This window comes from Equus asinus, chromosome 3 (genome assembly GCF_041296235.1).
Source record: "Equus asinus isolate D_3611 breed Donkey chromosome 3, EquAss-T2T_v2, whole genome shotgun sequence".
NCBI lineage: Eukaryota > Metazoa > Chordata > Mammalia > Perissodactyla > Equidae > Equus > Equus asinus.
In genome coordinates, this window is record NC_091792.1 from 119417604 (window position 1) to 119434536 (window position 16933).

The window sequence follows — 16933 nt, forward strand, 5'->3', positions numbered from 1 at the left end:
AAATCCAGAGACAGTTAGGCCACATACGTTTTTTAGGGCTCCCCATGATATTAAAAGAAGAAGAAGAAATACCCAAACATGGTTACAAAAATTGTGGGATATTTAAAAATATTTTATATTTAATGGATTAATATCTTATATGCAAACATAACAATATATAAGCTACTAAGAGTATAGCATTCATATCAAGTATTAACTGGGCACTAAAGATGGAGTGGTCCAATGCTGAACCCAAGTTTAAAATTGTGTCATTAAAACATTTTTTTCTTCTTTTCTAAATCCTATCAGTATATCTCTGTGACTATGTGTATAACTTTATTTGGCAGTAACGTCAAATGTTTTCCCCATGTTCCTGGCAGTTCTCAGTAAACATCCTTTCCTTAACCCAAACACCAAGGAAGCCAACTGTCTAGGTTTCCTACCTAAAGCCAGAGCTCCTGTCTCCTAAGGCAGTGGGTTTATAAGATGACAGTGGAAAGCCATTTGAAAATCTGATGAAAGCTCTGGTCCTTAACTTTCCCCCAAAATGTACACATCCAACAAAATTATGAGTAGAATTGAAGGCTTGGGCTAGGTATCCCCTAAAATCTATCCAAATACAGGCTATGGGCTCCAGGTTAAGAACTCCTCCTCTGAAAGGTTCTCTCCCCACTATTTTGTTATTTCTCCATGAAGACAGGACTCAGGGGTTGACGAGTGCCAGAGGCTCGGAAACAACGCGTTGATTTGGTGGTAGTGGAGGGAAAGATGGGAGGAACGCCAGCACCAGTACCACACGGCAAACCGGAATGGCACCGCTTGGGATAGATACCCCAAGACCTGGTGCGTCCGTGTTCACAGCCACGCCTCCGCGTTGCCTGGCAACAGAGCCGCGCCCGGTTCTTGTTCTCCCTCGCCCTCGGCGGGAGCGGTGGAAACCGCTAGGCTGGGCCAGGCTCCCTTCCCGGCTGGAGGAGGCCGGGTCAGAGTCGGGAGGCCCTCGCCAGGAGCCGGACGACGCAGGCGCGTGAGGGGCGAGGCGGGACAAACCATGCAGGTGGGGGTCGAGGCCCGCCGGCCACTCTGGGGTCCCCGCTGGGTTACCGGGCTGGGCCTGAGGGTGAGCACGAATGGGGAGGGCGGCCCACAGGAGTTGGGTTCTAACATCTTTTCGGGTTAAGAGCCAAATTTTGCGTGCGTCTCTGTCAAGATTTGAGAGAAATCCGAATTAACTGTAGGAGAACGCCATTTTTTCAACGCTCAAGACTTCGGTTTGTCGCCGGAGGAAGCGTTCAGAGTTGTTCGGGGTTGCGTTTCACGCCCGAATCCTGGAAATCTTATTGCTGCACCATTTCTGACTTAAGAAACAGACCAGCAACTTTAGCGCAAGTGTAATTCAATTTAAGTATCCTGCCCCACTACCTTAAAAAAAGAACAAAAGGGAAACCCTAGTAGTCGCATCTGTTGTGAGAAAGACCAGTTGTCCCTGGAGTGTCCCTACCTGATGGCAAAAGCTCTGTTAGACTTCCATTTATTGCTTTGAAGGTTGCTCCTCTGTCTAAAGCTACCTTATTAACCAGAGCCTTTTGTTTCTTTTTTTAGCAAGTAAAATGATCACTTTCCGACTTAGAGAAACAGCTTCTTCCCACTAGTTCTCCCAAATTAAAACCCCTGTGATTTTTCTTATTTTACATATTTAATTTTGGTATTCGTATACACTGTATAACTTATTAGGGTATTTTGAATGTAAGTTACATGTAATTTTTAATGGATGGACCTTTTGTATTAATAATAGGTTCCTAGGAAGTACATTTTATCCAGTGTGTAAAAACATTGCAGATTTGTCCCTGATTTGCACCTGCTTTTCAAGAAATTGGCCAAAATATAATTGAGAGTGAAGGCAACACCACATTAACATTTGCTCATTTGTTTATTCATTGATTTATTCAACAGCCAGTTACTCACTCAAGGCTTATATTTAGTTATGGACTTGTTCTAAAACAGCTTTAAAGAGATATAACTATTGATGGCATAATAAATACCATAATAGTTTTTACAAATAGATTGTGGTGCCTATTTCTGTTAGGTAAAATTTCTCAGATAATTTCTAAAAGTGAAGGGAAGAACAGAATATAGAGCGTTTACTCTTAAATCCCATTGCAGTGAATCAGTTAGGGAAGAGCAGTCAGAGAGATATGAATAAAACCATAAGAATGTGCTGCCATGAATATCAAGAAAGAGTATTTTAACAAGAAAAAAATGACAAACTCTCTCTAATTCTGCTTAAGGGATCAAATGCAATGACTATCCATTGATATTTGCAACATGGAGCTCATAGGTGACCTTAGCTAGAGCAGTTTTGAAAGGAATATTTGAGGCAGAAGCCACCTTTGGAGTGGTTTGAAGAGTGAATGGGAGGTGGCAGTGGTTACAGCATATATAGACAATTATTTTAAGAAGTTTGACTATGAGAGAAAAAAGAGAGAGAGGATGGTAGGGAGGGTTTTTTAAAAAGGTGATTGCTGGAATTTCTGATAATAGTGGGCTAGGTTATTTGGACCAGCTTTCCTGCTGAATACAAGTAAAAATGCTGGCTAGAGTGTAAAACTTCCGCCTTAAAAGCATCAAAGAGGTGACATGATAATAGTAACTATGAGACCAAAATTGAAGGAAAAATGGAAAACCAGGTGAATGGATTTCCAGAGCTCCAAAGCCACTTTTACCCTGAGGGCATTAGTAATTTGCATTTTGGTCTTAGGTATAATCTCCCGGTGAGGAGAAACCACAGCGTGTGGTCCACCAAAGGATGAGAGACTGATAGAAGTATGAACCAGAGATAAACTCATGTCTAGGGGAATTCAGGGAAGGTTGTCTTGATGTTTAGTGGAGCAGTGGAGAAAAAGAAGAGTAATAAAGCCTGTCCCCAAGAAGTAGTGGCCCAGGACAGCTCTTACATAGATTGCAACCTAGGCGTATTATCTGAGTGGTCCAGCAAACTTCAAACTACGAATTTGACATAAATTAGTTATATACCATGGTGCCCATAAATGCCTGGAAGAAATAACAAATCCTCCGTGGAGGAGGAAAATTTTATTTTAGGCTTCAAAGAATTCCCACAGATAAGTTCTCAAGGACAGCAAGCAGAAAGCAGTCAAAAGTAACCAAGCACACAAGGATACAGAGGGCCATGAGCATGAACCAACAAAAACAGACGTGCAGAGACTTCAGTTATCAGAATGATCAGAAACTGGTTATAAAATAACTACACTTAGTATGTTTGAAAAAATAAAAGACCAGATTGAAATTATCTGCAGGGAATAGGAGACTATAAAAAGTGACCTTAAAAATTTGATGAAGACATTTCTATACATTACAATAAATAATCCAAAAGGAAATTAAGAAAACAATTCCATATATAATAACATCAAAAAGAATAAAATACTTAGGAATAAATATAACCAAGGAGGCAAAAGACTTGTACACTGAAAACTACAAAACATTGCTGAAAGAAATTAAAGAAGACATAAACAGGTGTAAAACATCCAACATTCATGGATTGGAAGACTTAATATTGTTAAGATGTCAGTACTTCCCAAAGCAATGTACAGATTTAATGTAATCTCTATCAAAATCCCAGTGACATTTTCTGTAAAAATAGAAAAACTCATCCTAAAATTCATATGAAGTCTTGAGACCCCAATTAGCTAAAACTGTCTTGAAAAAGATGAACAAAGTTAGAGGACGCAAACTTTCCGATTTCAAAATATACCACAAAGCTGCAGTAATGAAAACAGTGTGGTGCTGACAGCCAGAACGCCCAAGGAAATAGAATGGAGAGCCCAGAAAGAAACAGTCATATGGTCAAATGACTTTCAGTAAGGGTGCTAAGACTGTTTAAGTGAAAGGATAGTCTTTTTGAAAATGGTTTTGGGAAAACTGGGTATCCGCATGCCAAAGAATGAAGTTGGACTCCTAACTCCAAAGGTAAACAAAAATTAACTGAAAAAGGATCAAAGACCTAGAAGAACTAAAACTATAAAACACTTAGAAGAAAACATAGGGGGAAATTGTCATGACATTCAGTTGGCAGTGATTTCTTGAATATGACACCAAAAACACAGGCAACAAGAAAAAAATAGATAAATTGGACTTTATCAAAATTTAAAACTTTTGTGCATCGAAGGTCACTATCAATAGAGTGAAAATGCAAACCACAGAATGGGAGAAAATATTTTCAGATTGCCTATTTGATAAAGGATTAATATCCAGAATATGTAAAGAACTCCTAAAATTTAACATTAAAAGACAAACCAATTAAAAATAAGCATATTAAAAGATGCTTCACATCTACATCAGAGAAATGCAAATTAAAACAAGAGACCACTACACGCCTTTGGAATGGCCATAATCTGGAACACTGACGACACTAAATACTGGAGAGGATGTAGAGCAATAGGAACTCTCATTCATTGCTAGTGGGAATGCAAAATGGTGCAGAACCTTTGGAAGATAACGTGGAAGTTTCTTATAAAACTAAACATACTCTTAGCATATAATCCAGCTATTGCTCTCCTTGGTATTTACCCAAGGGAGTTGAAAACAATGTCCACAGAAAAACTTGCACACAGGTGTCTATAGCAGCTTTATCCATCACTGCCAAAACTTGGAAGCAATCGAGATGTCCTTCCGTAGGTGTATGGATAAATAAACTTTGGTACATCCAGATAATGGAATATTATTCAGCACTAAAAAAGAAATGAACTATCAAGCTATGAAAAGACATGGAAGAACCTTAAATGCATATTACTAAGTGAAGGAAGCCAATCTGAGAATACTACATATTGTACAATCCCAAATATATGTCATTCTGGAAAAGGCAAAACTAAGGAGACAATAAAAAGATCAGTGGTTGGCAGGGGGAGGGCTGGCTGGCAGAGCATGGAGCATTTCTAGGGCAGTGAAAATACTCTGTATGATATCATAATGATGGATACATGCCATTATGCATTTTATTCAACTGGTAAAATGTGCATCGAGTTAACCATACTACACACTATGGACTTTGGATGATTATGATATGTCAGTGTACGTTCATCACTTGTAACATGTCATTCTGGTGGGGGATGTTGAAAATAGGGGAGGCTATGCATGTGTGGGGGCAGGTGGCATATTGGAAATCTCTGTATCTTCCCCTCAGTTTTGCTGGGAACCTAAAACTGCTTAAAACAATAAAGTCTTAATAAAAAAATTTTGCATTGTGGTTTTGTTTTGGCTTTAAATGAGGAGTTTGCTTTAAACAAAGGTATCACTCTGATGGGTGATGTTGATAATGGGGGAAGCTATTCATGTATGAGGACAGGGGTATATGGGACATCTCTGTACCCTCCCCTCAATTTTGCTGTGAACCTAAAACCACTCTAAAAAAAATGGGCAAAGAACTTGAATAGACATCTCTCCAAAGAAGATATACAAATGGCCAATAAGCACATAAAAAGATGCTCAATATCATCAATCATTACAGAAATATAAATCAAGATCACAATGAGAGACCACACTGATTATGATAACTATTATCAAAAACAGAAAATGACAAGTGTTGGTGAAGATGTGGAGAAAGTGGAACTTTCGTGCATTGGTGGGAATGTAAAATGGTGCAACTGTTGTGGAAAACATTAGGGCAGTTCCTCAAAAAGTTACATATAGAATTATCATATGATCTATCAATTCCCCTCCTAGGTGTATACTCAAAAGAATTGAAAGCAGGGACTCAAACACATATTTGTATACTTATTTTTGTGTGTGTGAGGAAGATCGGCCCTGAGCTAACATCTGTTGCCAATCTTCCTCTTTTTTTTCCCCCTAAGGCCCAGTACATAGTTGTGTATCCTCGTTGTAAGTCATTCCAGTTTCTCCATGTGAGATGCCACCACAGCATATCTTGATGAGCAGTGTATAGGTCTGTGCCCAGGATCCAAACTGGCAAACCCTGGGCCACTGAAGCAGAGCATGCAAACTTAACCACTTGGCCATAGGGCCAGCCCCTGTACACATATGTTCACAGCAGCATTATTCGCATCAGTCAGAAGGTGGAAACAACCCACAGTGGTTGAATGTCCAACAGTGGGTGAATGGACAAACAAACCATGGCATATACTTACAATGGTACATTATTCAGCTTTAAAATGGAAGGAAGTTCTAATCCATGCTTCAACATGGATGATCTTTGAAAACATTATGCCAAGTGAAATAAAGCAGTCACAAAAGGACAAATATTGTATGATTCTACTCACATGAGGTAGCTAGAATTGTCAAATACATAGAGACAGAAAGTAAAATAGTGGATACCAAGGCTAGGGGTACAGCTTGAGAATGAGGAGTTATTGTTTAATTGAGACAGAATTTCAGTTTGAGATGATAAAAAGTTCTGGAGATGGATGGTGGTGATGGTTGCACCACAGTGTGAACGTACTTAATGCCACTAGACTGTACACTTAAAAATGGTTAAAGTGGTAAATTTTATATTATTTTACCACAATAAAATTTTTCTTCTTTTTTTTATTAAGGTTATGAAAGTTAACATCCTTGTGAAATTACAGTTGTACATCATTATTAGTCATGTTGTAGGTACACCACTTCACCCCTAGTGCGCTCCCCTCACCCCCCTTTCCCCTGGCAACCACTGATCTGTTCTCTTTGTCCATATGTTAACTACCATCTATGAGTGGAGTCATACAGAGTTCGCCTTTCTCTGTCTGGCTTATTTCATTCAACATAATACTCTCAAGGTCTATCCATGTTGTTGTGAATGGGACAACTCTGTCCTTTTTTATGGCTGAGTAGTATTCCATTGTATATATATACCACATCTTCTTTATCCAATCATCAGTTGCTGGGCACTTAGGTTGGTTCCATGACTTGGCTATTGTGAATAATGCTGCGATGAACATAGGGGTGCATGGAACTTTTGGAATTGCTGATTTCAGGTTCTTAGGATAGATACCCAGTAGTGGGATGGCTGGGTCATAAGGTATTTCTATTCTTAACTTTTTGAGGAATCTCCATACTGTTTTCCATAGTGGCTGCACCAATTTGCATTCCCACCAACAGTGTATGAGGGTTCCCTTTTCTCCACAGCCTCTCCAACATTTGTCACTCTTGGTTTTGGATATTTTTGCCATTCTAACAGGTGTAACGTGATATCTTAGTGTAGTTTTGATTTGCATTTCCCTGATGATTAGTGATGATGAGCATCTTTTCATGTGTCTATTGGCCATCCGTATATCTTCTTTGGAGAAACATCTGTTCATGTCCCCTGCCCATTTTGTAATTGGGTTGTTTGATTTTTTTATTGTTGAGTTGTGTGAGTTCTTTGTATCACAATAAAATTTTTTGATAAAGAGCTAAATAGAACTTCTTGAAATGAAAAACTGCAATAAAAGAAACCAAAAATATCAATGGATAGGTTTATCAGGTAAATCAGTATGGAAATATGGAAAAATACCAAAAAGAGTAAGGAGAAATCTAGCATTTTAAGTTGGCATCTCAGATGCAGAGGTGAAAGAGAAAGAGATAAATGAATATTTGAAGAGATAATTGCTGTGAATTTTCCTGAACTGTTGAAAGGTACCATTTTACAGTTTCTAAAAGCCCAGTGAATCCACACAGGATAAATGAAAAGAAACACGCAGCTAAATTCATCATGCCAAAACTTCAGAAAGCTGCAGAGAAAAATCTCAAATACAGGTAGGCAAAAGACTGATTATCTTCAAAAGTCTAAGAGGTTGACAGCTGATTTCTCAACATTAACAGTGGATCCAAAAGGTAGTGAAACAATATAATCAATGTGTTGAAAGAAAAAAGCTATACTCAGAAAAATTATTTTTATAAAGAGAGCAAAATAAAAACATGCTTAAGGTAATTGAGAGAATAATGCCCTAGCAGGTCCTGACTAAGGAGAATTCTCAAGGTTGTACTCCAGGCTGAAAGATGTTTCCACATGGAAAATCTGAGATTCAATAAGGAATGAAGAAGAAAGTGGCAAATAATATGAGTAAATCTAAAGAAACATTGACTAAATATAATAACAATATTAATAATGATAATGTATTGCTGGGTTAAGAAAAAATATAGAAATAAAATATGAGTTACATAAGGGTAACTGTTATGGTCTGAATATTTGTTTCCCCCCCCAAATTCGTATGTTGAAATCTGATTCCCAATGTGATGGTATTTGGAGGTTGGGTCTTTGGGAGGTGATGAACTCATGAGGGTGGAGCCCTCATGAATGGGATTAGTGCTCTTTTAAGAAGAGGCCAGAGAGCTAGCTCACTCTCCTTCAGCCATGTAATGCTACAAGCAGAAGGCGGCCATTTGCAACTTAGAAGAGGCTTCTCCCTGGAACTCAACCATGCTGACACCCTGATCTCACTCTTCCAGCTTCCAGAACCGTGAGAAATAAATTTCTGGTTTTTTAAGCCACCCAGTCAGTGGTAATTTGTTACAGCATCCTGAACTGACAAAGATAGTAACATATAGTTGGAAACGGGGTAAATGGAGTTGATGTATTATAAACATAAAATAGGCAGGACGTACAGAGAGCACAAAATAAAAACGGTAGAATTAAATCTAATATGTCAGTATTTACATAGAATGTAAACGGACTATATGCTCTAGTTAAAAGACAAAGACTTTTAGACTGGATTAAAAACAAACAAAAACCCCTCTAACTATATGCTATTTATAAGATATGTCTAAAACATGTAGATACAGACAGTTGAACATAAGTGGATGGATAAACCACAAAAGAGAAAAGGAAGTTTTGCTTCTGAGTTACAAATAATTGTGAGCTTTGAGGAACTGTCATAATCTACAACAAATACTCACAATCCAAAAAAAAACAAACAAACACCTTCTGTGGAGCCTTGCTGGTTTCACAGAGGTCTTTGGGAGCACCCCCACCCCAACTCCAAACAAACAAATAAGAATTGAGCCCAGAATGGGAGACTGATCATGGTCTGGTTGGGAATATCCAGGGTCAGGATAAGGGATCACTAAGATCAGATGAACGGAAGCAGGACTCGTGGCTGGAGCAGCAAAGAGTTGAGGAGGTGGAGAGACCTTTCAGACACACAGGCAGCAAGGAAGGGTTCCCTGAGGCCTAAATACTAAGCAATACATTGACCTCTGGAAATGTATTAAGGAGTAGAAGTTGAGGGTGAAACTTTCTCTATAAGCAAAAGTCCTCTAGGGAGGCTTAAGAGGTTTGGTGACCGAGAAATAGTACTCCTGGCTGATAGCAGAGGCAAACCCTTTTTGGAGGAAATTCTCACTGCTTGACCCAGAAAACTCTCACATTTTAAAAGAAATAGGATCTTAAAAGGATTACACAAGAGGACTACTCTGAACGTTAAACAAAAGCAAGAAACAACAGATTTCGATTCCTAAGAATTGCGTAACTTGTGATTAACAAATACAGAATATAAAAATACCTGTTATGAAGTGTTCTAAGAAATAGAAATGACATTACAAAGATGAATTTATATAGGAAACCATCAAGAATGAACAGATAAAAAATGGAAAGGAACTTCTAGTAATGGAAACTATAAACACTGAAATAACAAACTGAATGGACTTCTAATTCCTTTGTTGAAACTAAAATTGTTTCTAAATTTTGCTATTATAAATACTGCTGCACTGAACATCTTTGAAGGGAAATATTTTTCTATATCTCTGATTATTTTTTTTAATAAAACTTCCTAAAAGAAAGAAAACACCTTGAATGGATAGGTATATTAGTTGTTTATTGCTATGTAACTAAATATCCTAAAATTTAGTAGCTTAATACAACAAATATTTATCATCTCATAGTTTCTGGGGTCAGGAATTTGTGAGAGGCTTAGCCAGGTGGTTCTGGTTCAGGGTCTCTAATGAGATTACAATCAAGGCATCAGCTGGGGCTGCAGGATTTACTTCCACCATGGCTCACTCACATGACTGTTGGCAAGAGGCTTCAGTTTACCACCACTTGGACTTTTCAATAGGGCTGTATTATGGAATGAATTTTGGTCCCCCTCCCCCCAAATGTGGCTATATTTGGATATAGGACATTTGAGAAGATAATTAAGGTTAAATGAGGTCATAAGGGTGGGATCCTAATCTGATAGGTCTGGTGTCCTTATAAGAAGAGGAAGAGACATTGGAGCATGCTCTTTCTCTGCACATGCACAGAGGAAAGGCCATATGAGGACATAGCAAGAAGGTGGCCACTTGCAACCCAGGAAAAGAGGTCTCACCAGAAACAAGCCCTGCTGGCACCTTGAGCTTGGACTTCCAGCCTCCAGAACGGTGAGAAGACAAATTTCTGTTTAAGCCACGCAGTCTGTGATATTCTGTTATGGCAGCCTCAGCAGACTAACATAGGCTTGAGTGTCCTAACAACGTGGCAACTGATTTCCCTCAGAGTAAGTGATGAGAGAGAGTAAGAGGAAGAAATAGCAGCAGTGCCTTTTATGACTTAGTCTCAGAAATCACAGTGTCACTTCCATCATATTTTCAGTTTATTAGAAGTGAGACACTGGGTCCAGTCTATACTCAATGAGAGGAAGACTAAGCTTCACCTCTCAAAAGAGTAGGGTGAAAGAATTTGTGAACATATTTTGAAACCATCACAATAGGTTAAAAGGAAGATTAGATGCAGTCGAGTGCCTGAGGGCATTTCACAATCACATGGTGCAAGGTGGCAGAAAACCATGTGCTAAAAGATAGAGATATTGGAGGGCAAAGTTCTGGCCTAGTAGAGTTGTGGGAGAATTGTGGGGAAGTCTCAGAAAGGAAAGTCATGCAGAAGGGATGATCCTTAAATTCTACTTATAAAATCCACTCAAATCCTTAATTGTCAGCTAAACTGCATATGTATATAGGAGACTCCAAGGAGCCTGGCAGAAAGCAGCCACTGGAAGGTGAAAGAACTGAGCTGACCTGAGATTTCAGCTGCTTCCCGTTTCAATAATAATAGTTTGGTGTTTGAACCTAGCCAAGTTAACTGCCTACAAGTATAAAAGTCAACACACTCCAGAGGAACATATAGAATCATGAATCTCTATGGTGTATCATCCTCAATATCTAGTATACAATAAAAAAATTAGACAAAGAGAAAAAAAGAGACAACACATGAAAATGTGACCCATATTCAAAAGCAAAGCAGTCAGTTGAAACTGATTCTAAGATTATCCAGATGTTGACACTAGCAAACAAAGAATTTAAAGCAGCTATTATAAATACATTCAAGGACTTAAAGGAAAATGAGCTAACAGATGGGGAAATCTTAGCAGAGAAATAGAAATGGTAATAATCAAATGGAAATCCTACAACCAAAAAGATCAGCAAATAAAAAAATTTAAAAATTCACTGAACAGGCTTGACAGCAGATTGGAGATGGCAGAAGAGTGAGGGAATTTGAAGATACCTCAGTAGAAAGTGTCCAATTTGAAGAACAGAGGAAAAACATTAAAGAAAAATGAATAGAGATTCAGGGAACTGGGGGGACATTATTAAATGGGTTAACATCCATGTAACTGGAATAGATGGTTAACACACATGCAACACGTGGTAACTGGAATCCTAGAAGGAGAGGAAGGATGGGGGCAGAAAAATTTGAAAGAAATAGTGCAAAAAATTGTCCAAATTTTGAGGGAAGACATAAACTAAGATCTAAGAAGTTCAGGGAACCCCAAACAGGATAAATACAAATAAAACCACACCAAGCACACATAGACAAACTGCTGAAATCCAAAGATAAAATTTTGAAAACATCCAGAGAAAAGATGTAATATTAAGATGTGTATATTATGTACATACATGAGAACAGTAATACGATTGATAGCTGACTTCTCATCAGAAATAATGGAGTCCAGGAGGCCTTTAAAATTCTTTAAATGCTGGAGGGGAAAACTGTCAAATGAACATTCTATATCCAGCTAAACTAACCATTAAAAAACTGGGGGGAAAAATAGGCATTTTCAGAAATATGAAAACTGAGAGAATTAGTTGTCAGCAAAAATGCTAAAGAGAGTTTCTTCAGGCTGAAGGGAAATGAGACCAGGTAGAAAATGATCTAAAGTAAGGAGTGAAGAGCACCATAAATGGTAAATATGTGGGTAAATACTAAACACTAAATATGCTTTATCTCTTAATTTCCTTTAAAACATAATTGCTTAAGCAGAAATTGTAACACTCTATTATGGGTATTTAAATATATGTGGATGTTAATACATATAACAGCAATAAGGCAAAGGATGGGATAGTGGTAAATGGAACTATTCTAGGCAAGGTTCCCATATTTTATGTAAAGTAGAACAATATTAATTCTAAGTAGACTGTAATTAATTAAAGAACCCACTATAATTTCTAGAGCAATTATTAAAACAATAATGCAAAGGTATATACCTAAAAAGCCAGTTGCAAAAAACGGACTTCTAAAAAATATTTAGTTTATCAAAAGAAGGCAAGAAAGGAACAGAGAAAAAAGTAAATGAGACTAATAGAAAACAGGAAAATAGTAGCTCAAAATCTAATATTAACAATTACATTAAATGCAAATGGACTAAACACTTCAATTAAAAAGTAGAGATTGTCAGAATAGATTAAAAAAGCAAGACAAAACAAAATATTGATAAAAGAGACACTTTAAATACAAAGACATAGATGGGTTAAAAGTAAAAGGATTAAAAAAGACATGCTATTTAAACTGTAGTTAGGAGTAAGCTAGAGAAACTGTATTAGTATCAAACAAAACACATCAAGTTGAGGATTACTACTAGAAATAAAAAGGAACGTTTTATAATGACAGAGAAATTCATCAGGAAGGTATCTATCACAAATATAGCTGTATTTGTGTATTCATGTATTTTCATAATAAGCTTCAAGCACATAAAGCAAAAACTGACAGAATTCAAGGGAGAAATAGACAAATCCACAATGATAATTTGAGATTTTAACACCCCTTCTCCTAGTAATTGGTAGAAAAACTAGGTACAAAAATCACTAACACAATAGGAGATCTGAACAAATCTGGTAACCGTCCATTGATTTGTACAGAAATATACCCATCAGTGGCAGAATACGCATTCTTTTCAAGCACACATGGGACAGTCAATAAGATAAACCATATGCTGGGTCATAAAACAAGTCAATACATTTCAAAAAATTGAAATTTTTAAAAAGTATGTTTCTGACCAAGCAGAATTAAATTAGAAATTATTAATAAGATATCTAGAAAGCCCAAATTATTTGAAAATTAAACAGCATCCTTCCAAGTAATAAAAATGTCAGTAAAAAATTACAAGTGAGAGGGTGGCCCAGTAGAGTAGTGGTTAAGTGTACATGCTCCACTTTGGCAGCCCAGGGGTCTCAGGTTTGGATCCCAGGTGCAGACCAATACGCCACTCATCCAGTCATGCTGTGGTGGCATCCCACGTACGAAACAGAGGAAGGTTGGCACAGATGTTAGCTCAGGGACAATTTTCCTCAAGCGAAAAAAGGAAGATTGGCAACAGATGTGAGCTCAGGGCCAATCTTCCTCACCAAAAAGAAAAAAAAAATTACAAGTGAGATTAGAAATATTTTGAATTGAATGATAATAAAAATACAGCATACCAAAATTTGTAGGATGCTGCTAAAGAATTTGTTAAAGGGAAATTTATAGCTTTAAGTGGTTATATTAGAGAAGAAAGGTTTATAGTCAATGATCTAAGCTTCCAACTTAAAGTAGAAAAAAATGAGCAAAATACAATAGAGAGGATCCTCTTTTTAAATGTTTGTATTACTTATCAGGAGCTCCTCTTTTTCATTTCTAATATTGGTTATTTGTGCCTTCTCACTCTTTTTTGGTCATTCTTGGCAAGTGTTCACCAATTTTATTAGTCTTCTCTAAGAACCAATTTGTGGCCTTGTTAAACCTCTCTGTTATATATTTATTTTTCATTTCATGAGTTTCTACCTTCACCTTTATTATTTCCTTACTTCTACCTTTGATTTATTTTGATATTCTTTTTCCAACTTTTTAGGTTGGATGCTTGTATCTTAATTTTTAACTGTTCTTCATTTTCTAATACGTTAAATTAGCATTATAAAATTCCTTTTATGAACTGCTTTAGTCGCAGCTCACGTATTTTTGATATGTGGCTTTATTGCTGTCATTCAATTCCTAATGCTTTTTAATTCCCATTATGATTTCTTCTTTGACCCATGGATTATTCAGAAAATTTTTTCTTTTCTTTTTTTGTGTGTTTGTTTTGTTTTTGCTGAGGAAGATTTGCCCTGAGCTAACGTCCATTGGCCATCTTCCTCTTTGTGTATGTGGGTCACCACCACAGCATGGCTGCTGACGAGTGGTGTAGGTCTGCACCTGGGAACTACACCTGGGCCACCAAAGCAGAGCACACCGAACTTAACCACTAGGCCACCGAGGCTGGCCCTAGAAAATTTTTTCTTAATTCCCAAATATATGATGATCTCCTAGTTACTGTTTTCTTATTGATTTCTGTCTTTGGTCACTGTGCTCAAATTTGTGGACTTTTATTCAATTTCTCAGCCTCTTGACCTCTTCCAGAGTTGGCAGTTGATCCAAGGGGGACAGCCCCAAATGCTCCTCTCTTTGGTTCTCCTTTTCATCCAGGATCTTCTCCCCATGATTCTCTTCACTGCCTTATTGATTCTCCACTTCCTTTAAATTGATTTTCATCCATTTCCTTCAGTTTTACTAGCTGTTCTCAGCAGGAGGCTTGATCCAAATTATCTAGTCTGCCATTATCAAGTGCAGAAGTCCTGCTGATGATAGTTTTTTAAATTGTTATAAGACATATAGAAAAAATGGGGACTGGAAGATCTCATGGATAGAGAGACCAGTAAAAAACTAGGTGTGGATAGAAAAACAAAAGTTTGGCCAAATAATAGAATGAAGAGGATAAATAAGATGATACTTGGGCCGGCCAGGTGGCTCAGTGGTTAAGTTTGCATGTTCCGCTTCTCGGCAGCCCAGGGTTCACTGGTTCAGATCCCAGGTGTGAATATGGCACCGCTTGGCAAAAGCCATGCTGTAGTAGGCGTCCCACATATAAAGTAGAGGAAGATGGGCATGGATGTTAGCTCAGGGCCAGTCTTCCTCAGCAAAAAGAGGAGGATTGGCAGTAGTTAGCTCAGGGCTAATCTTCCTCAAAAAAAAAAAAAAAAGATGATACTTACATTAGTTATCCGTTGTTGCATGACAAATTACCACAAACTTGGTGTCTTAAAACAACACATTTATTATCTCAGAATTTTTATGGATCAAGGATCCAGGCATTGCTTAGCTGGGCCCTCTGCTTCAGAGTCTCCCACAAGGTTGCAAGCAAAGTGTCAGCCAGAGTTGAGGTCTCATATGAAGGCACAACAGAGGAAGGATCCACTTCTAATTTCACTTACATGGTAGGGGGTGGAATTCAGTTCTTTTAAGGCTGTTTGGCTGAGGACTTCATTTCCTGGCTGATTGTTGGCTACATTTTCCTTGTCATGTAGTTCTTTCCATACAGCACCTCAGAATATGGCAGCTTGTTTCATCAATGCCTACAAATGAGAGAGAGTGCTGGCAAGATGGAAGTTACAAACGTACAGAATGTAATCACAGAAATTACATTCCTTCCCATTTGCCATATTCTGTTGGCTAGAGGCATGTCATAGTTCCCACTCATAAACAAGGAGAGGGGATTAAGAATGGATGTGAACACCAGAAAGTGCAGATCATTCAAGGCCATCTTATACTTTGCCACAGTATCCACTCGCGTATGCAATTAAGTTTTCCCTTCCTCTGGAAACGTCGGAGAAAGTGGATAGCAGGTTAGAAAGACAATAGTTAATATATGACAGACAACTTCTGGAAAAGCAGATACTAAAATATCAAAGTCTAAGTAACAAGGAAAACAAGGTTAACTTTCATAGAAAGAAATTATGATTAGATAGAAATTGAACTATGGAAAGATTCCTAACTTCTTCTAAGATTTAACCCGGGAGCAGGAGTCCTATGAAGCTAAATAGCTGGACAAGAAGCAAGCTCACCTGGAGGTCTTGGATACTTACGTAGAAAAAGCAACGAAACAGTATTTGTGCATGGTGTGAATTGGTTTTGTCTACTCTGGTCATCAGGGAATTTTCCATGACTTACGAGTTTATTTCATTAATATTTGATATATGTGTTCTAAATTGATTTTTATTAAATATCTCAGTGTAACTTTGAGGGTAGAGGGTGTATCCTGTTTATCAAAGTATGTAGTCCTGTTAGTGCTGGGAAATAGGGGAAAAGTAGACCACTTTGTTGTATTCTTTGAAACTAATCTATAGAGTTCATGAATAATTGCATAGTTAGAAATGCTATGTATCAATTTTACGCATACATGATAAAATGTACTACTATGTTAATAGATTTTCTATTTTTTATATAGGATCCAAATGAAGATACAGAATGGAATGAAATTTTAAGAAATTTTGGCATTCTTCCTCCAAAAGAAGAGCCAAAAGATGAAATTGAAGAAATGGTTTTACGTTTACAGAAAGAAGCAATGGGTACAGTTGTGCCCTTGGTGGGCTGGATGAAGGGGATAATACAGTTATAATAGTGATAGTGTATTTCATGAACTTAGAGGGAGAGGGGACGTTAGAAATCATTTAATATAAATCCCACCATACTTTTGAAATTAGCATGCTGACACCTAAAATTCCTAATTCGTGTGTTGAAAGTCACATACTAGTTAATAACAGAGCTGAAATGTCCTGGTATCTAACCTAGTGAGCTTTTCTTCTCTACCTTGTGATTACCTTCTATTTTGATCATTCTATATAGTATGTATTATTTGTCAAGATTTTGAGGTACTTGGAAAATCTACATTTATGGGGTCTAATTGATTTTCACATCTACTTTTAGTGG

The 16933-nt window shown here is 37.5% G+C and overlaps 1 protein-coding gene across 3 annotated transcripts in view; it reads left to right on the forward strand.

The window, feature by feature from the left end:
• Positions 1–758: 758 nt before the first annotated feature.
• Positions 759–16933, forward strand: part of PDCL2 (phosducin like 2) — a 40711-nt gene continuing 24536 nt past the window's right edge. Inside the window, exons 1-3 of one of the 3 annotated variants that reach the window (XM_070505863.1) lie at positions 898–1036; positions 10207–10323; positions 16452–16572. In XM_070505863.1, coding sequence (XP_070361964.1) covers positions 16542–16572 — 31 coding nt within the window. In that variant the 5' untranslated portion in view covers positions 898–1036; positions 10207–10323; positions 16452–16541. Of the gene's footprint in view, positions 1037–10206; positions 10324–16451; positions 16581–16933 lie in introns of those variants that run through there. The other 2 variants (XR_011502228.1, XM_014850162.3) reach the window with 2 other exon arrangements.